Source organism: Lipotes vexillifer, unplaced genomic scaffold (assembly GCF_000442215.2).
Source record: "Lipotes vexillifer unplaced genomic scaffold, Lipotes_vexillifer_v1.1 scaffold12, whole genome shotgun sequence".
Taxonomy (NCBI): domain Eukaryota; kingdom Metazoa; phylum Chordata; class Mammalia; order Artiodactyla; family Lipotidae; genus Lipotes; species Lipotes vexillifer.
The window spans coordinates 1,383,244-1,403,554 of record NW_006796716.1 but is presented as its reverse complement, the minus strand read 5'-3'; the positions used below and the strand labels follow the sequence as shown (position 1 = coordinate 1,403,554).

At 56.0% G+C, this 20,311-nt stretch overlaps 1 protein-coding gene across 3 annotated transcripts in view; it reads left to right on the top strand.

Annotated features, from left to right (window-relative positions):
• GTF2IRD1 (GTF2I repeat domain containing 1) overlaps positions 1-20,311 on the top strand; it is a 78,948-nt gene that overhangs the window by 43,815 nt on the left and 14,822 nt on the right. For all 3 annotated transcript variants that reach the window (XM_007468765.1, XM_007468766.1, XM_007468764.1), the window contains exons 20-21: positions 3,475-3,658; positions 4,225-4,253. In XM_007468765.1, the coding sequence (XP_007468827.1) occupies positions 3,475-3,658; positions 4,225-4,253 (213 nt within the window). The remainder of the gene's footprint in view (positions 1-3,474; positions 3,659-4,224; positions 4,254-20,311) is intronic.

Sequence of the window (20,311 nt, the reverse complement as noted above, 5' to 3'; positions counted from 1 at the left end):
GGGACATGGGTTCTTGCCCCGGTCCAGGAAGATCCCACATGCCGCAGAGCGGCTGGGCCCGTGAGCCATGGCTGCTGGGCCTGCCCGTCTGGAGCCCGTGCTCTGCAATGGGAGAGGCCACAACAGGGAGAGGCCCGCGTACCACAAAAAAAAAAAAATATATATATATATATATATATATATATATATATATATATATACACACACATATATATATGTATATATATGTAGGTAGATAGATAGATATAAGAAGGAGCCAAAAGCCAAAGCATAAGTGCAGGCACTGGGGCAGAGGAGGGCCCTGTGGAGCTGGCCAGAAGACAGATCCAATTGTCCAGGGCCTTGGAGGGAACCATGATATCGGGTTTGTATTTTGGGAGGATTGAAGTAAATGGAGCAGCTTTGCACTTTTAAAGTGTCTCCCTGGCTGCTGTGAGGAAAGTGAGTGGCTGTGGGAGGGTGGGAGTGGACACTGGGAGACCAGCCCAGAGGCTGGAGCAGTATTTAGGCGAGAGTGATGATGGCTTGGGCGGGCCCTGGCCGGGTTGCTGCAGGAAACCGGATGGAGTGAGATGTGCTTCAGAGGGAGAACCACAGGCGCAGATTGACGGGGCAGCGGGAGGAGTGGAGGCATCCAGCTGTATCCTGCCTCGAGGAGGACAAGCTGTATCTGTTAAGGTGCTTTTTGGTCTCAAGTAACAAAAACAAACTGGCTTCAACCATTAAGGGGGTTAATTGGCTGATGATTCAGTTACTATGGCTTCACAACAGATCACCCTAAAACGTGGTTGCCTAGAATAGCCATGATCATGTATTATCTCTGAGGGTGTCAGCGAGTCAGGACTTTGGGAGCAAGCTGAGCTGGGGAGCTGTCACTCACGGCCTGTCCCGGGGTTGCAGGCAGAAGGCGGATGAAGCTGGGGTCATCTGGACGGCATCCTCACTCACATGTCTGACGCCTGGGCTGGGGAAAGAGCTGGTGCTGGAACAGCTGGGCCCCTCAAGCATCTTTCTCAGTTTCTGTGTGACCCCTCTACGTGGGCTTTCTGGCATAGCAGCTCCATGGTAGCTGGATTTCCTGTTTGTTGGTCGGGGCTCCTGAGTGTCCTGAGAGAGAGAGCCAGGTGGAAGCCATGTTGCCTTTTATGACCCAGCCTCAGAGGTTGTGCAGTGTCCCCTCTGCCGTACTGCATTGGTCAAGGCAGTTACAAAGTTCCACCCTAGCGTAAGAGGAGGGGATATAGACCCCATTCTCTATGGGGAGTGTTGATATTACACTGTAAGAGGAGCATGTGGGATGGGAGAAAGATTGGTGCCGCTGTCTTTGGACAGTACAATTAGCCATAACTCAGGAAATCCAGCAGTAGGGTGGCTTTCAGGATTAGCTGGATCCAGCAGCTCAGGGAATGAACTTGGTGTCCTTCCACTGTGTCAGAATCATCTCAGGCTGACGTCCTGCTTGCTAGCAGAATGACCACGGCAGGTCCAGACATCCCATCCAGGGAGAGAGCTGGCTTTTCCACAGGCTTTCTCAGGAAAGCCTGATAGTTTCCCAGAATTCCTTGGGCCCTCCCCTGTTTCTCATTGATCCCCACTGAGTCACATGTCCAGTCTTTACCCAATCCCTATGGCAGAGAAATGCGACGTGCTCATCAGCTTAGGCCTGGGTCACCCAGACCTGTCACCGTGACAAGGGGGAGGAGCGGGGAGCACAGAGCTGCCAGAGACAAGTGGATACCCAAACTGCCAGCCAGGGAGAAGGGGCAGTGCCCTCGCTGAGCGGGGAAGTTTGAAGAAGGGAGATGATGGGTTCCATTTGGATGTGTTGAGTCTGAAGGGTGAGTGGAGATGTCTCATAGGCAGGCAGAGAGACAAGTCTGCTGTTCAGGAGAGGTGTCTGGATTGGATGCAAAAATTAGACCATAGCAGCAGAGGAGACACCCCCAGGGGTGCAAAGAGAGCAGAAAGAGGACCCATGCAGAAAGCCAAGGAGCCCTGTGTTTAAGGAGGTCAAGTCCAGGAAGGGGAGGAGTGGCCAGAAAGGGGAAACCAGGAATCATGGACACCAAGGTGTTGGATTTTGCCAAAAGAGAGCAAATATCTTCTGGGCTGGGCAACACAGAGGCCGTCAGTCATTTTAGCAAGAGCCCTTTTCGGGGCAAGGAGTGAGGAAGTAGAGATGGCAGTGTTCCCATTCATGGATTATGGGTGTAAGTACATTTCTGTCTGCAACAAAGTCAGGATAAAGAATTTAAAACAGGCTGGAAATGCATAGAAACAGAAAGTGGATTGGTTTGGCTGCCAGGGCACAGAGGGAAGGAGTGAGGTGTGACTGCTAATGGGGATGGGGTTTCTTTTCGGGGTGATGAAAACGCTCTGGAGTTAGATAGTGGTGATGACTTCACAACCTCCTGAGTACGCCAGAAACCACTGGATTGTTTAAGATGGTAAGTGTTAATGGTACGTGGATTACATCTCAATTAAATAAAGCCAAACAAACAAGCTGAAGCAATGGCACGAAGCCAGGGGTGACGTGAAGACTCAGCCATTCTGTACTTGCTAGATGCAGGGCATGCATCAAGCTCTGAGTTTCCCAGGAGCCAGAGCAAAAAGGGAAATGAGGCCAGTTATACCATTCCCAGTGTCCGCGAGATAAAAATTAGTTTATTGCCCAGAAAAAGTTCAGCTACTTCTCCTAGTGTGAAGATTTCTGCAGCACATCTTTGTAAAGGGGCATCCTGTGACACTGAGGAGTGCCCAGCCCTCCGTCCAGGAGGGGGCTCCCATGGTGCACCCCACCTAAGTCAGAGAGCCATGGACGTTCACATCAGCCTGACAGCAGGCAGCAGGCCTTGGCCCAGAGTGGATCAGCAGTGGACTCAGGGCCGCTCCCAGGCTGTGAGACAAAGCACAGTCCCTGGGATGGACATGCCACAGCCCTCTGCAGAGGGGATTGGCGACAGGAATGAGGCCGAGCCCCACATGTGGAAAGAGAGCCCTGAGGTCTGAGCCGCACCCTGGCTGGCCTCCCTGCTCCCAGACGCGATCTGCCCTTTTAGGCCAGGCCGATCCTGAACCAGGGTGAGGCAGAGCCTGTGGGACTGATGGAGGATCGTTGTAGGGAAGGGCCAGCTGTGCCCACCAGGTACCATCCTTGAGACGGCTTTCAGATTCTCAAGCTGTGAGGCCTCTGACATTAGCCACTGCCCTCTCCCAGCAGCCATAGCCACACGTCCCCTGGCCACTCCTCAGCCTGCCCTGGGCACACGCCCACACCCCCGACCCCCTAGGGCCCCTGCTTCCCAGTCCATCACTGACTGTGCCTTTCTGCAGGGCTACACGACAGCCCCCCACCGTACCCCACTGTGCACGGAGTGTATCACACTTGTGCACGGAGCACCCCCTGGCTGCCAACAACCCACCAGCCCCGCCTCTGGCTCCTGGTGACACCTCCTCTGTCCCTCTCGTCCGCAGGGGAAGCCTTGGGCATCAAGTACCCGGTCCAGGTCCCCTACAAGAGGATCAAGAGTAACCCCGGCTCGGTGATCATCGAGGGGCTGCCTCCCGGGATCCCTTTCCGAAAGCCCTGCACCTTTGGCTCCCAGAATCTGGAGAGGATCCTCGCGGTGGCCGACAAGATCAAGTTCACCGTCACCAGGTACTCGGGGGAAGGGACGCAGCGAGGAGGCGACCGTCACCAGGTACTCAGGGGAAGGGAAGCAGCGAGGAGGCGAGGCTACCACTGGAGGGGGCTTGCACCACAGACCCTTGGCCTTTCCTTCGGGTGGACCTGCCCTCCATGGACAAGGCAGCTCTTCCAGCACCACCCTGGGCCCTGGGGGTTGGAGGAAGGGGGACTGCAGGCCAGCCAGGGTGCAGGGAGCCCCACAGAAGTGAGACTAGCTCCCCCGCCCCCCAGCCACCACAGCGGGGGCAGCCTTCAAGGGCCCCCGTCTACCTGCTGCGGCACCTGCTCACTGCACTCCCTCATCCCCTGGAAGAGGCGTGGAGCCAGCAGGGCAGAGCCAGCGGGAGACCCTGCTTGGCCTGGTGCACAGCGGTGGTGCCGCATCGTCCCAGGGTCCCCAGGGTCCCGTGTGCACGAAGCACCGGGCATCTTGTTAAAATACAGATTCTGCTTCAGCGGGTCTGGGGTGGGTCCCACGCATTCCGCACAAGCTCCCAGGCCCTCCCCTGACACCCCCATCTCTGTTTCTCTTCCAGGCCTTTTCAAGGACTCATCCCAAAGCCTGGTAAGAGGCGCTGGCTACGGGGGGGCCACTTGGCATGGGGGTGGGCCATGGTGCTGGGGGCCAGAGGCCAGAGTGGAGCTCACCGTGGGGCACCGGTTCCAGGGCCCTGGAGCGGGAGCCCCCGCCCTTCTGTTGTCCCGCCTCCCTGGGCTCTGGCCCCAGCAGAGAGGAGGAAGGCCAAGCTGGAACCTGGCCCCGGTTCCTGGGACAGAGAAAGGGGCGGTGGGGTGGCACTGGTGACTTCTAAGCCTGGGATGGGGGTTCAGGAGGGAGGGGCCTGGCCGGGTCAGTGCCCCCCGCTTTCCCTAATGCAGGGGCCTTGGTGAGCAGATGAGGTTGATGGGGGTGGCTTCCTAACCTCAGAGGGAGGGGTGTCTGCAGGGGAACCTGCGAGTTTGGCGGGGGGATGTGGGTGAGTGCTTACCCGCTTCGTAAAATGCCTCTCCTGGCCCCATTTCAAGGCATCCAGCACCCTCCCCACCGTCCCCCAGGCTATGTCCTGGCCCTCTCAAGCCCTGAATGAGCAGGGGCTGTCCCTGTGGGGGGGTGACATGACCACCTGGTCAGCACTCAGGGCTGGCCGGGCCTCCACGGAGGCAGCTGCATACGCAGATCCCAGAGCCTGCGCGTGGAGACACGGGGAGGAGTTCTGCCGCCTCTCCACTGCTCCCGCGCGGAGTCACTGGCAGCCCTGGGCCCTTGGGGAGGCTGCGCTGGGGACAGAGAAAGCCTGCAGGACAGGAATCCAATTTCACAGTCGCGGTCACATCCACTTCACTCCTCACCCACCTCCGTGTGCCCTGACCCTGCCACCTATAGCTGTTCACTCCTTGCGCCCAGGCCTGGCTTAGTGGGCTTCTGGGGAAGGGGCGACCTGGAGGGGGGCCAGACTCACTGAGGGTGGTAGCAGTGTGGCAGCTGCCGTCGGGCGGCAGGGACCCCAGGGAGGAGGAACAGAGCAAGTGGTGCTTGGGAGGGTGTCCTGGAGGGGAAGGCCCTCGCGGGGCCTCAGGGGAGAGCAGTACTTGGAGGGCCGGGGGGAGAGGGAGGGAGAGGCAGGTGGTCAGCTGGGGAAGCAGCAGGGGTCCAGGGCCTACGCCCTAGGTGTTTTTCCAGAACTCTCAGAGGTGTGAAAGCCGTCAGATGATGTTAGTAAGGTAGAGATGGTGAAGGGAAGAGCAGCCAAGCGCAGCAGTGGCGGCCCCGGCGGGAACCTTGCCAAGAGATTACTGGGTGTCAGACCCTGTGCTGAGCGCTTCACGTGGGCCCATTTTACACGTTTCCGGAGGTCCTTCCTCCTAGGGCTGGGCAGTGGTCTGGGTTCCGTGGTTACAGGCAGAGGAGCCATCTCGTTTACTCCTCACACCTGTGAGGCTGGCGCCAGAGCCTGACCTTCAGGGGGAAACTGAGGCTCGCGTTTCCGCAATGTGCCCACGTCACACGGCCGGCCTCTAGGCCCGTGATCTGTAGCACTTTGCCCCCGTGGACAGGTAGGCCTGTGCTTCTGGGGGCTGCAGGACAGAACAAGGGTACGAGGGCTCAGGTGCTCGTGAGAACATCACAGCCCTGGGGACCCTCTTCTCATCGGCCATGGGGGGCAGGACACACATCCCCTGGTGCCACCTGGGGCCCCTGGCCCATCCCTGCTCTGTGACAGGCCACTCAGCCCTCTGTGGACCTGCCTTGCTGCAGGACCGTGGTGGGCGGCCTGTGGTCCGCTCGCCTGCCCCGCAGCAGGGGCCCCGTGACCCTGTCAGCCCTGTGCCACTGAGTCAGCTTCAAGCCACTGCCCATCCCGACTTCACTTTCTGCCCAGGTTGGTGTCAGAGCCAGGCAGTGTCCGTCCTCTTCCCATGAGCGCCCGCAGGAAGGATGGTCGGGCCTCCCTTTGCTGACGGAGAGGAGAAACACGGCGAGGCAGTCTGTCGGCCTCCCCCTGCACACCCTGTGATCCCCAGCCCCTCCTACCCAGAAGGAAGGGCCCCATGGAGGCCTGAAAATATAGCTGCTCCAGGGCTATGCACATATTTTAACGAGTTTGAAAAGCAAGAAATACACGTGATCGTATGCTGGGCTGTGAGTTCAGCACTTTGCATATCACCTTTTTTTGTCCCCTTTTTACGGATGAAGAAACTGAGGCCAAGGGAACTTCAGTGACTTGCCTTGGACGCCCAGCCTGTAGTGGAGGCAGTGTTGGTTCACACCTGGCTCCCTGCTCCGTCAGGGAGGCCCACTGATGCCAGGCGGGCGGCACGTAATTCAGAGCAGCCACCAAATAGCAGAGTGTCGGGCTTTGGGGAGAAACACTGTGGGGCAGAGGCAGCCAGCAGCCATCTCCCCCTTCTGCGGGGGTGACCTCTTCCACTGGCCATGGCTCGCCGTCCGGCAAGGGGGGCTCGACAGCTCATCTTCCTGTTCGAACAGCTTCTTGAATCTCAGCCATCACCCCAGGGTGGCCATCCGCCCCCCCATTTCTCTGTGCCAGTCTGCCCACCCACCCATCGGCCTTCCCTGTGGCCCCTCTGTGTGCAGAGAGGGCCCTTGGAAATGCTTTCTCTGCCCACGTGGTATGGGAGAGGGTGGCAGGCTGCCTAGAAGAGATGGGCACCTGGCCCTGGCCCCAGGCCTCAGGGATGGAACTGCCAGCGCCTTTCCAGGCATTGGCGCTCTGGGCCGGGTGTCAGCCTGGAGGGACCGGGGCAGATGGGCTGGCAGGCCAGCTGTGTGCTTCCTAACGCCATTTGTCACGCTGGGCTGGGAAGGTGTCCAGACTCACAGGGGCCTCCAAGGGTTCACCAGAGGTCGCTGGGTGCTGTTCCTGCCCCAGAAAGGGCTGTTCCCAAACTGTCCATTAGACAGTCGCTGAAGCCTGATGCGGGCCAGCTCCTGGGGTTCCGAGGTGAATTGGAGCAGGTCAGGTCAGGTCTCTGGGGAAGGCGGAACGTTGGCAGGTGCCGTAGCCTGGAGAAATGTAGGCTGTAGCTGTGCGCGTGGAGGGGTGGCAGATGATGTGCTTTGGGATTGGGGGCCGAGGTGGTGTGGGGGCCATGGGAGAGCACAGGCTGGTGCTCAGACAGACCCAGGTTGAAACCCCAGACGCCTCTTACTAACCCTGTGACTCTGGGGTCATTATTTCACATCTCCGAGCCTTCACTTCCTCATCGGTGAGATGGAGATGGTCATATCTGCCTCCCCGGGTGATCTGAATGAATGAATGGTGGGCATTGGTGGGTGAGCCATGGAGGACGGTTTTCCCCTGCTGATGCTTGAGAGATGTTTGTGAAGCCCTCAGCCCTGGGCCAGCTGTGATAGGAAGGGCTCAGCCAGTGGGGTTGGCAGTTGCTACTGTTATTCCTGGAGGTCGGGAAGGCTTCCTGGAGGAGGTGACATTAAGCTGAGCCTTGGAGTTGAGCATAAGGGTGTGTGGTTCTAACACAGGGCACAGCCTAAGTGGGGGCACAGAGCGGGTGTCTGACTAAACCAGGCTCAATCCCAGGGGCCTGAGTGAGTGAGGCCTGGGCGAGGTGCGCACCACTGGAAGCTCCTTGCCACCTGGCCAGGCTGCTCCCCACTTCACCCACCTGCTTGCAGCAGCACTGAGTTAAATTAGGGACACTGGGCCAGGGCCAGAGAGGCAGGTGGCTGGGGACAGTCTCTGCCCTCAGCAGCACCAAGTCAAGGTGGGTCTCTCCCCAGACCCAGAGGGGCCCGAGGCTGTGTAAACCCAGGACAGCAAAGGGGGCTGTTCATGATATGTTGGGAAAGATCAGTGGTGACTAAGGAAGGAGAGGCCCTCCGCCCAGGTAGCTGGTGTAGCAACAGCCGTAGAACATTCTAGTAGGTCGGGAAACACGAATACATACCCGTGGTGGAAATCTGGAAAATATAGAGATCTCACTGCCCAGATGGCTGTTTATTTTTACGATGATACATTTCTTCCAGATTTTTCCCCAAGCTTATTAATTGTATATCTCGTCCTTTCCGTAGATTTACATACACACACACTTAAGCATAAGCATTTCCCCATGTCTTTAAAACACTTTACAATGGTCTGTCATCAGGGTGCATCATAGTTATATAACAGCCCTGTCGCCCGAGAATGGACATTGGGGCAACTTCTCACACCGTGGATACCTAACATCCACGTCATGCTGATGATTTGCTGATTACCAAGCCTTCCTATACCAGCACATTTGATCTCCCCCAATAACCAGTCCTACAGGAAGAAACAGGCTCAGAGAGGTTAAGGAACTCGCTGGAGGTCACACAGCATGTGCCCAGGCTTTCCCCACCCCCAACCTTTCATCCACACTGGGTAGGTCTTTGCTGCCCCCTTCTGGCTATAACAGTCCTGCCTGTCTAACCCTTAAGGCTCATAATCCTTTGAGTTCATTTATTTACACAACAATAAAAAGATTATTGAATGCCTGTTGTACGCCAAGCAAGACCTGGGAATACAAATAGAAAAAAATTTCTACCCCCCGTGGTGCTTATATTCTAATAGGGGAGACAGGTAAATAAAAACAAATAGTATCATATTCAATAGTGGCAAGTGCCATGGAGACACACACACAAGATAGGACTGTCAAGAGCACAATTTCAGAGAGGCCACCAGAAGTTAAGGCCTGAATGAAGACAGGGTATAAGCCATGTAGAAATCTAGGTCAATGATCAGGGAACTAAGATCCCACGTGCCGTGGGGCAACTAAGCCTGCGTGCCACAACTGCTGAGCTCGCGCACCTCAACTAGAGCCTCCGTGCCACAAACTACAGAGCCCACGTGCCTTGGAGCCCACATGCCACAACTAGAGAACACCCACACGCCACAACTAGAGAGAAGCCCGCGCACCACAACAAAGAGCCCGTGCCGCAACGAAAGATCCCGCGTGCCTCAATGAAGATCCCGCGTGCCGCAACTAGGACCCAGTGCAGCCAGAAATAAATTAACTAAATAAATACATAATAAATAAATGTTTAAAAAAAGAAAAGAAATCTAGGTCGAGACACCCAGGGAGAAGAGTTGTCAGTGCAAAGGCCCTGGGGCCCTGGACATATTTTGAAAGTAGGGCCAACAGGATTGCTGAGAGTGAATGTGGGGAGGGGGAAAGAGAGAGATCAAGGATGGCATCAAGGGACTTCCCTGGTGGCCCAGTGGTTAGGACTGCACACTTCCACTGCAGGGGACGTGGGTTTGATCCCTGGTCGGGGAACTAAGATCCCGCAAGTCACATGGTGTGGCAACCAAAAAAAAACAAAACAAAACAGGATAGCGTCAAGATTTTGTCCCAAGCAGCCGGAGAGGGAAAGGGAGGTGAGGATCTGAGTGGTGGGCAAATTTGACACCCAAGTGGACAGTTTGGGAAGGCAGTTGGATCTACAAATCAGAGAGAGCCCCACTGAGGGGTACAGCTTAGGGATAGAGCATTTGACTACAGAGAGAGTCCCCCCTGGAGACATGCAGTTGGGAGCCATTCTGTATTTCATGCATTTTAGTCATGAAACTGGATCACAGTGGGGTTCAGCATGGATAGTCAGAAGGGGTCCGAGGATGAACCCTGGGGCCCTCCAGCATTTAGAGCTGAGGAGAGACAAGTGAACCCCCAGAGGGTGTGATGTCCTGGCAGCTGAGTGAGAAACTTGAAGGAGAGTGATCACCTGGGCCCAGTGCTGCTGCAAGGTCAGGTTCAGACCTGAGATGGGACTGTGGGCTGGAGCAGCCCGGAGGTCCAGGGATGGCACGGTCAAGGGCAGTTTCGGGGGCTTCCCTGGATGGCGCAGTGGTTAAGAATCCACCTGCCAGTTCAGGGAACACGGGTTCAAGCCCTGGTCCGGGAAGATCCCACATGCCGCAGAGCAACTAAGCCCGTGCGCCACGACTACTGAGCCTGCGCTCTAGAGCCCGCAAGCCACAACTACTGAAGCCCACGCGCCTAGAGCCCGTGCTCCACAAGAGAAGCCACCGCAATAAGCCCGTGCGTCGCAACAAAGAGTAGCCCCCTCGTCGCAACTAGAGAAAGCCCGCGCACAGCAACGAAGACCCAACACAGCCAAAAATAAATAAATAAAATAAATACATTTATTAAAGAAAAAAAAAAAAAGAAGAGCAGTTTCAGGGAGGGGAGAGGACCTGAGTGGAATCGTGGGCTCAGGGGAGAGCAAGAGAAAAGAAATGAACTCATCAGCTGCAGATGATGGCCCTTTAGGGACAGAGGAGAGGTGGGGTGGGAGCTGCAGGGTGAAATGGGATGAGGAGAGGGTTTTAGAGGTTGAATAGTGACAGTGTGGTTTTAGAGAAATGGATGATATGGCAGCAGAGAGCGTGGGGAGAGTGGGCAGAGGAGGGACGTCCCCCTGAGAACAGGAGGTGGGGAAGGGGGTGCTGAGAGCACTGCCAGAACCCCTCTGCACACAGGGGGACAGGGGAAGGGTGACTGGGGCAGAGGGAAGATTGTTGGAGTCAGGGTCCTAGAGGGAGGGCTAGAAAGATGGGAAGGGACAGCCTCGGAAGTATGACCTGGACACCGTGGAGGGGCCACCAGTGTTGACGACCAAGGGGTTTAGAGGTGACTGGAAAGAGGAGAGGAGGTCGAGACAGGGAGGGCCAGGGGCTTGGAAGGCGTGTCTGCCCGCACGTTGATCCCCAGGAAACAGGACGGATGGCAGCGGTGTGGGTGTCCTGAGCCCCGTGCAAGTTCAGTGCCACCCGCGGGCAAAGACCAGTCCTCCCCCTTCCCCAGGAGAACCAGCTCCCCGCAGGCAGGCCACGTGCATCTGGGGGTCTGGGAGAGCTTCCCAGGGAGCTGACGTTCCTCCAGGGGGATGGGGGGATTGCAGGCTGAGGGGCAGCACTTGCAGAGGTGGGGAGCCCTGAAATGACCATCCATGTCCAACCCTCGCTGAGGGCCCACGGCGTGCCAGGCCCCAGGCCTTTCCCCCAGAGCCTCGTGGGGTCTTCACCGCAAGCCTGCGAGGTAGATGCTGTTTTCATTCCCATTTTGCAGCTGAGCACACTGAGGCTGAAGGAAGCAGTCACATAGGTAACACAGGGCTGAAGTCATACCCAGGGCTGTGCCGTTCTGGAGCCTGGGCTGGTTGGGCAGTGGGGGGAAGATCGCGGAAAAAGAATAAGGGGCCGAATCCTAAACGTTGGGGGCTCAAGCTTTCTCTGGTGGCATTGGAGGCGTTTTCAGTCAAGGAAATGATAGGGTTGGATCTGTATTGTCTTACGATTGCCATGGTAACCACACTTCCACCTACCAAGGTGGATGGGAGAAGGCAAAACTGGAGCAGCATGGGCTGTGGGACCCAGAGATGGGTGGGGTTAGGATCTAGAGGTGGCAGTGGGGCGTGAGGAGGGAGAGAGGGCAGAAGGTTCCAGAAGGGTGATGGTGGTGTCCATCCCCAAGGCGGGGTCTGCGGGCCTGTGGGACATCCAGGAGCAGTCATGGTGCTGAGAGCCTGCAGGGTGGCGCTGGGGCTGGCCTGGGTGAGCATGGAGCCAGCAGAGAGGGCCCAGGGCAGAGCCGGGAGCACACCGACCTCCAAGAGACCTTGAGGGAGAGGAGCCTGTGAAGGAACAGAGGAGGTGGAGCCCCAGGAAAGGAGGTGGAGGGATTTGCGGGTAAGAAGCGCTGAGTCAGGCAGCTGTTTGCAAATCTCCCATGAGAGCAGAGTCCTAGGCAACACCAGAGAGATCAAGGAAATGAACATTCTCGAAAGGTTCTCGAATAGCAGTGGCTTAAAAAAAAAATACAAAAAGCCTCGTTAGGTAGTGAGTTCCCCATCGCCGGAGGCATCCACGCAGCCACTGGAGGCACTGCAGGAGAGGCGGGAGGGGCTTTGCCCGCTGCAGCTACCTTTGGCTTGTGCATCCTGTGCCTGTCTGCCCGGAGCACCAGCCCTTTAGAACTAGGGAGGGTGCAGACAGAGGGGTCTCCCCACGCACTGACTCGCTTCCCTCTGCTGCCCGGCTCCAGGCCTCCCCACAGCTGCCCTGCCCCGGCTCCCTTCTGGCCAAACACAGGCTTCCAGCTTCCTCTCCTTTTGGTTTGGTTCTTTGGACCCCAGCAGCTCAGCCCTCCCTGCCAGCTTGTGGGAACTCCCTGGTGAGCAGCAAACCCGCCCACCCCCGGAGCAGGGGCTCCGGGCCCCACAGACAGAGCAGAGCTGCCGACTTCCTGTGTGACTCCAGCAGCAAGTCCGGTTTGCCTGCCTGGGCCTCGCTCTCCCTCTTTGCAAAGTGGGAAGAGTCACACTGGGGCTGCCCCGGGGTGCCCCAGCAGGGCGAGGAAAGGAGGAGTAAATGGCCCGTCGTGCGCGGGAGGGGTAAGGCGGAGAGGACGGCCAGGCCGGAGCGTGGAGGGCCTGGAAGGCCTGGCTTTGCAGCGTGGACTGGACCCTGCAGACCCGGCCTTGGCAAGCTCTTCCGCTGACGTCCCCGAGGCCGGAGCCCGAGCACCCCCGCGGGACAGGGCCGAAGCTCTGCCGGGCCCCAGCTTTACCTAGGAAGCCCCCATTCCAGAGAGTCTCCACTTGAGTTTTCATTAAAGGAACTATGTCAGATTACGTTCTGCTGAGAAAATAGATGTTCCCACTCGACCTACTTCCCACCCCCAGCGTTGCCTGAGGCCCAGTTTGAGAAGCTCAGCTGTGGGTGAAGGGTCTGCGGAGGGGAGGGCTGTGATCCCATTTGCGGGGAGGGTACTAGGAGGGAACGGCTCCAGCCCCAAATGGCACCTCTTGTCATTGTCCCCATTGGGGCCTCTGCTAGGTCTCTGCGGGGTGTCCTGTCACTCATCGGGTGCTGGGAGGAGTGGGCTTCCCGGAGAAGGGGACCTGAGCTGGGCCTGGGATTGACCTCAGCAGAGGGCATTTGGGGGTGGGGGGAGGGACTGAATAGGAGCTGGAACGAGTAGCCTGCTGGGCCCTCGGGAGCTGGGTGACCTTGGATGAGTTAACTTACTGTCTGTGACCCTGGATAAGTTTACTTGCTATCTCTGGGCCTCGAGGTCACATGGAGCAGGGACAGCCTTCGTGGTCCACCCCCCGACCCTTGTCACGCACCCCTGCCTCCCTCTCTTCCCTACGCCACCCCCCTCCACCCTTCCAACTCGTAAGAGCTCAAAATAAAACCCTGCTTTCTCAAGTTTCTAAAGATGTCACAGTTCCAGTGCCAGCCACATGTTTCTCCACTTCATTATCTCTGCTTTTCTTTGTTAATTAGGCTCCAGTAATGATCTCACTTCTGCCTTCCTGGGAAGAGCTGGCATCTGCTGGGTGGGGCCTGGAGGCCTTTGTGGGCAGATGCCCAGCTGCCAGGCCCAGAATTGGATGGCTGCCTCCTTTCCTGCAGGAGGGGAGGCCCCGCCCTTTCCATCTGGGTCGTGGCCGCCCCAGTCTGCCCCTGGGCTGGTCAGTGGGCCCAGCCCTGCCCTCCCTCAGCTCTGCCAGGTGGGGGAAGGGTACCTCAAGGTTCCCAGCGGCTGTTAGACAGGGGGCTTCTCAGGCCCCAGGAGCGAGTTGGGGGGGGGGTGCTTCAGGCTCTTCTGCAACATTCCAGAAAACCTCACAGAGACTAGTTTCCCAGCTGGGACCACCCAAGCCGACGGGAACAACCAACGCCTTTATTTAGGCTAGAATGAGATCAGCTCAGGGTCACCAGGCACTGCGTGCGGAACAGAAGCTCTCTCGCTGGCTGATAAATGCGTCTTTGAGCCACGCAAGTGGAGGGGGGGGGGGGGGGCACGAAGGATGGCTCAGCGCACGTGGCTTACTGGGTGGACCGGATCTTTCCAACCTCCTGGGCTGGGTGGGGTGGGGTGGGGGAGGGTCTGGTGGCAAAAGAGACCTCATGGTGGGAGGTGGGGATGGGGACAGGACAGCACAGTCTGCGAAGGGACCCCTGCGGGTTTGGGAGCTCAGGACCAGGTACTTAGTCTGTGAACGGTTCCGAGGTGTCTTCTGGGCTGGGTGTAAGTAGCTTTTGATCAACAACAGTTAAAGAGAACCCTGCCTCCTGGAACTTACGTTCTGGTGTGGATGCAGAGAACAGACCACGTGCGAAGGGTAAAGTGTACCAGGTGTGAGTGCTGCGAAGTCCCAACCCTAGATGTGGGGTGGCCAGGGAAGGCTGGTGAGCAGAGGCCTGAAGGCGTCAGTAGTGAGCCAGGAGGGCATAGAGAAGGGCCTGGCAGGCCGAGTACGGACTGCAAAGGCCCTGAGGTCCCCTGCCAGGGTGGGAGGCCAGGTTGGGTGGAGGACCTGGTAGGAGATGAGATGGAAATGGGAGAGAGGGCCGATTGTGAATACTGGATCAGGATGCTGACCCTTGTTCCGAGTGAGCTGGGAGCCAGGGCAGGCTTCTGAGCAGAGGAGAGACAGAATCCAGTCTAGGATCTAACAGGATCCTTCTGGCTGCTGGGTGAGGACACACAGGGTGGCAGCAGGGGATGATGTAGGGAGTTGGTCCTGGCAAAGCAGGTGAGGCCCAGTAGTGGCAGCAGTGGTGGTAAGTCCTTGACTCTGGGCAGAGTTTGTAGCTGAAGCCGACAATTTGCTGATGTGGGCTGTGAGAGAGAGAGGAGTTGAGTTTGACCTCAGGGATTTGGGCTGAGCTTCTGGAAGGATGGAGGTGCAGGTAGGTAGCTGAGACGAGGAAGATGCAGGAAGAGCTGGCGGGGGAGGGGGGGGCGGGGGAACCTCAGGCATGTTTGTGGCATGTTAAGTCTGGGGTATTATCCAGGTGCTGTTGCATGTAGAGTGGGGGCGGGGGGCGTGTCCAGGGAGTGGTCCAGGCTTGAGGTATAATTTGGGGAATCGCAAGCATATCGCTGGTATTTAAAGCCCTAACAGAATGAGATCTTCGGGAGGGAGCGGACTCAGAGGACCGGGGCCCTGGTGCCTTCAGCCTTTGTGGGTAAGGAAGAAACCGGGAGGGGCCGGGAGTGGGTGGTGTCCTGGGGCTGAGTGGAAGAACCCCGTTCTCCCTGGGGGAGGCCCTTCTCCCCTTGTGGCCGTGAGGCTCCCACGGCCCAGAGACGCGGCTGAGCATCTTGCAGGGATGTCAGGGGTCAGGCCCTGAGCCACGATGGCTTTTCAGCAGGCTGCAGGCCCATTGTGCAGGATTACAGATGCCACCCAAGGCAAGCGGAAGAAGGTTTCCCCTCTGTTGCACAAAGTAGGGGAGCCCCGGGTTTCCACTGTCTGTTCCGTGAAACAGCAGATTCTGCACGCCCTCTTGGGTGGGGACCTGGAGAGTGGCAGGGCTGGGTGAAAACAACTTCTCTGGTACCAGCAGAGGATCTCCTTCGCCGGGGAAAGGAGGATGGATTTGCCCCACAGACAACAGAGAGCCCTCAGCGAGTTTAAAGCAAAGGAAGGACATGGGCGGATAGACTGTTTAGAAAAATCTGAGTGGCTTGCAAAGCAGAGGATGAATTCGGGGAGGGCAGGTGAGAAGACCCACCTGGATTTTTGGATGGAGACAAGGGGGCACAGAGGGGTTTCGTCGGCTGCTGTAACAAATTACCCACGCGGTGGCTGAAAGCAACACAGGTTTATCTCCTTACAGTTGTAGAGCTAAGAAGTCTGAAATGAGTCTCACAGGGCTAGTCACGGTGTCCGCAGAGCGGGTTCCTTCCCAAGGCTCCGAGGGAGAATGTTTCCTTGTCTTTTCCATCTTCTAGAGGCCGCCTGCATTCCTTGGCTTGCAGCCCCTCCTGCATCTTCTAAGTGCATCCGTCCAACCTCTGTTGTCCCCTCTCCCTCTGCTTTTGACCTTGCCTCCTTACAAGGACCCTTGTGATTACATTTAGGGTCCGCTCAAATAACCCAGGATAACCTAGCCACCTCAAGATCCTTAACTTAAACACACCAGCAAAGTCCCTTCTGCCATGTAAAGAAACATAGTCACAGACTCTGGGGATTAGGGCGTGGACAGCTTTGGGAGCCACTACTCAGCCGAGGTTTCTCTCCTGAGTGACCGTGTGGGAGGTTGGAGCCAGGGACCCACGAGAAGGGAGGAGGGACAGGTTTGAGGAGACCTGGAGAAGCCAGCCCGGGATGTGCAGAATCAAAGGTGCTCGAGGAAGCAGGCGGAAACATGGGTTTGGGGGTTGCAGGTGCAGAGAGAGTGAGAAGAAACTGCAGCATGCATGGAGCAGAGGGAAGATCTCTTCCCTCCCCGTGTGCAGCGACTGAGTCGGACACTCCTGCCCTGTCCTCCCAGCCACAACAGAACGAGGCTGTACTGCCAGGTGGTCAGTGGGCTGGGGTGAATCCTGGCTCTCCCTCTAACTCACTGTGTAACCCGGGGCACTTGGCTTCTTCTGTGTGCCTCAGTCTCCTCGTCTGTAGGATGCAGACACTCCTAGGACCAACTTCTTAAGGTTGTCAGAATGATTAAGTGAAGGAGGCCATGCAAAGATCTAAGAAGAGTGCCTGGCACGCAGGAGCTTAATTTCTCAGACAGTTATTTACCGAGCGCTTGTGATGTGTCGGGTGTCATTGCGGGTGCTGGGGCTGTAGTCCTGAACACGTGCAAACAGGCTGCACGCTCAGCCCACAGCAAGCATCTGTTCTCGGGTCGAGAGTTTGCCGTACAGCATGAGGATTGGGATTGGTACCCCGTCCCCGCACGAAGCAGTAGGGCCCTCCCTCGCCTGTGCGCTCCGCTGCCGCCATCTGCCCGCCTTGTCCAGGCTGGGAGCTGATGTCCTGCTCATCACATTTAGTGTGTGGCATTCTGTACCTGGCCAGTCGTGGCCACAGTTCGGCCTTGGGACCATGGAGGAGGGAAGGGGAGAGGAGACGGCAGGACACGATTTCCCTTGGGAAGGGCCATGGCCATGTCTGCTCCCAGGCCTGTCTGTCCAAGACAGACCCCCACAGGAAAACCTGGCACTTGCTCTGCCCAGCCAGGTTTGCAGGTTCGAGCATAGAGCTGCAGGAGAGTTTGTGAGAAAGCCCTCTGAGGAGGTACTGGGCTGTTCTCAGATGGGAAAGCAGCACCCAGGGGTCAGAGAGACCTGGGTTTGAGCCTCAGCGCCACCCATCGCAAACCATGCGGCCTTGGTGGCTGGGAACAGGCACCTTGACTCCTCTGAGCCTCGGTTTCCTTACGTGTAAAATGGAGATCATAACACCTAGAGATCAGGCTTGTCGTGAGGAATAAAGAGCATCACTGTGTAAATCACCAGGCACTGCCTCTGGTGGGCACGTGTCATCAGCAAATGGAGGATTTGCATCCCAGTATCTGGCAGCTGGGAGGGCAGTGAAACGGCCTGGAGCCCCAACAGGGGAGGCCCCAGCCAGACAGCTCTCTGTTGGCCATTGTTCCAGGCTCTTGTGTGCAGTGGGTCAGCTGAAGGTCAGACAGCTGGGCTCCAGGGAGGAACCTGGATCACCTGCCCAGGCAGGTTGTGGTCCACCCACCATGCACCTCCATCCCAGGGAAGGGAGATGGATTGATGGGGGCACAGAGCCCAGCTCGAGGGAACTCTGGGGGAGAAGGCTTGCTTTCTTCCCTCCCCTGTCCCCCTCCCCAGTGAACCCCATGCACTGATCAGATCCGTCATGATCCCTGGCTCGTAACCCACTCTGCCATCAATCCCTGCATGTAATCATCAATCGATCAATTGATTGATGGTTGTAACTTTTTATTTTGAAGTGATTTTTAATTTACAAAAAGTTGCAAAGATAGCACAGAGTTCCCAAATACCGTCTGACCCATGTGGGATGTTAACATCTTGCATAACCATGGTCCATTTGTCAAAACTAAGAAATTAACATCGATTGGTGCCATGCGATTAACTAAGCTATAGGCTTTATTTAGATTTCTTCAGTTTTTCCACCGATGTCGTTTTCACATTCCAGAATCCAGTCCAGGATACCGCACTGCATTTAGCATTCATTTATTTTTATTCTTTCATTCGTATTCCCACATATTTGTTTGCTCACTCGTTAATAAATACTGCGGTGAACGCCCATGAACCCGCCACCTGTCTAAGAATCAGAACAGAACCAATAACGTACATCCATCTACGTGCTCTCCCTCATCCTGTCTGCCTCTCTCCCCGGAACAAATATTCTGAATTTTATGTGTGTCATTCTCTTGGTTTCTTTCCCTTCAAAATTGCAAAACTGCAGGAAAAAAAAAAAGAATAGTATAATGCCTGCCTGTATATTCTTTGTCTGGATTCATTAATTCTCTTTCTTGTGTTTGTGTGTGTTAATTATTCTTCTTTTTATTTTTTTATTTATTTTTTGGCTTCACCATGCGACATTTGGGATCTTTTTTTTTTTTTTATAAATTTATTTTTTATTTTCAGCTGCGTTGGGTCTTCGTTGCTGCACGCGGGCTTTCTCTAGTTGGGGCGAGCGGGGGCTACTCTTTGTCGTCGTGCATGGGCTTCTCATTGTGGTGGCTTCTCTTGTTGCAGAGCACGGGCTCTAGATGCTCGGGCTTCAATAGTTGCGGCACGCAGGCTCAGTAGCTGTGGCCCTCGGGCTCTAGAGCGCAGGCTCAGTAGTTGTGGCGCGCGGGCTTAGTTGCTCCGCGGCATGTGGGATCTTCCCAGACCAGGGCTTGAACCCATATCCCCTGCTTTGGCAGGCAGATTCTTAACCACTGTGCCACCAGGGAAGCCCAGACATTCGGGATCTTATTTCCCGGACCAGGGGTTGAGCCCAGGCAGGCCCTTAGCAGTGAAAGCACCGAGTCCTAACCATTGGGCCACCAGGGAATTCCCTGGAGTCATTAATACTTTCCTTTTTAAAAAATTATTTATTTATTTATTTGGCTGTGCCAGGCCTTAGTTGTGGCACTCGGGATCTTCATTGCGGCACACGGGATCTTTAGTTGCGGCATGCATGTGGGATCTAGTTCCCCGACCAGGGATCGAACCCAGGCCCCCTGCATTGGGAGCACGGAATCCCAACAGCTGGACCACCAGGGAAGTCCCTGGAGTCATTAATTCTTAACATTTTGCCAAATTCCTTCCCTCCCTCCCTCCCTCCGTCCCTCTCTGTCTCTCCCACAGGCACAGACCCTGCCCCATTGATTTCTGTCTCTGCCTCTTTCTCCATTCAAAGTTAGTTGCAGACATCTTGACTGTTCACGCCTAAATATTTCAACACACAACCTACAACTCTCCAGAACAATGCTGTTCTTTTGCAGATCCACAATACCGTTGTCACACTCATAAAACTTACTAAATCCCTGTCATCTAATAGACAGTCTGTATTCAAATTCCCAAAAATGTCTTTGATACTGTCGTCCCCCGTGATTTAATCACTGCTCACAGGCTGATTTCTTTTAACATGTCTATTGCATATAATACGGGCCCAAACCAAAATTATTTCATTTTGCTTTTTTTTTTTAACTTTCTAAAAATTATTATTTATATACTTAGTTGCACCAGGTCTTAGTTGTGGCAGGCAGGCTCCTTAGTTGCGGAATGCATGTGGGATCTAGTTCCCTAACCAGGGATCGAACCCAGGCCCTCTGCATTGGGAGTGCAGAGTCTTATCCACTTTGCCACCAGGGAAGTCCCTTTTTTTTTTTAACTTTTATAACCAAGGTGTCCTATTGTAACAACCCTGGGACTTGCTTCTGTCACTTAACATGACATAACACAAGGTTGAAATGTGTGGCCATAGCTGTTTGTTTTCAGGGCTCTGTAATATTCCATTGAGTGGCTGTATCACGATTGATTTGTCCATTCTCCTGTCCTTGGCCATCTGGGTTCCCTCCATGGTCTTGCTGTTACTAAGAACGCTCTTAGCACGCTTGAGCATGTTTTCTTTGGCACACATACGAAAGATTCTCTTGGGTACGTGAGGTCATGGGCCTGGGGAGGGCTTCCACCCCACTGCAGCATGGCCATCCCCTCTCTGAGCCTCAGCTTCTCCGTTTGTAAAACAGATGGAGGACTTCCTTGCGGGTCCAGTGGTTAGGACTTGGCGTTTTCACTCCCGAGGGCCCGGGTTCAGTCCTTGGTCGGGGAACTAAGATGCCACAAGCCGCGCAGCCTGGCCAAAAAAACCCCAGAATTCCTGCT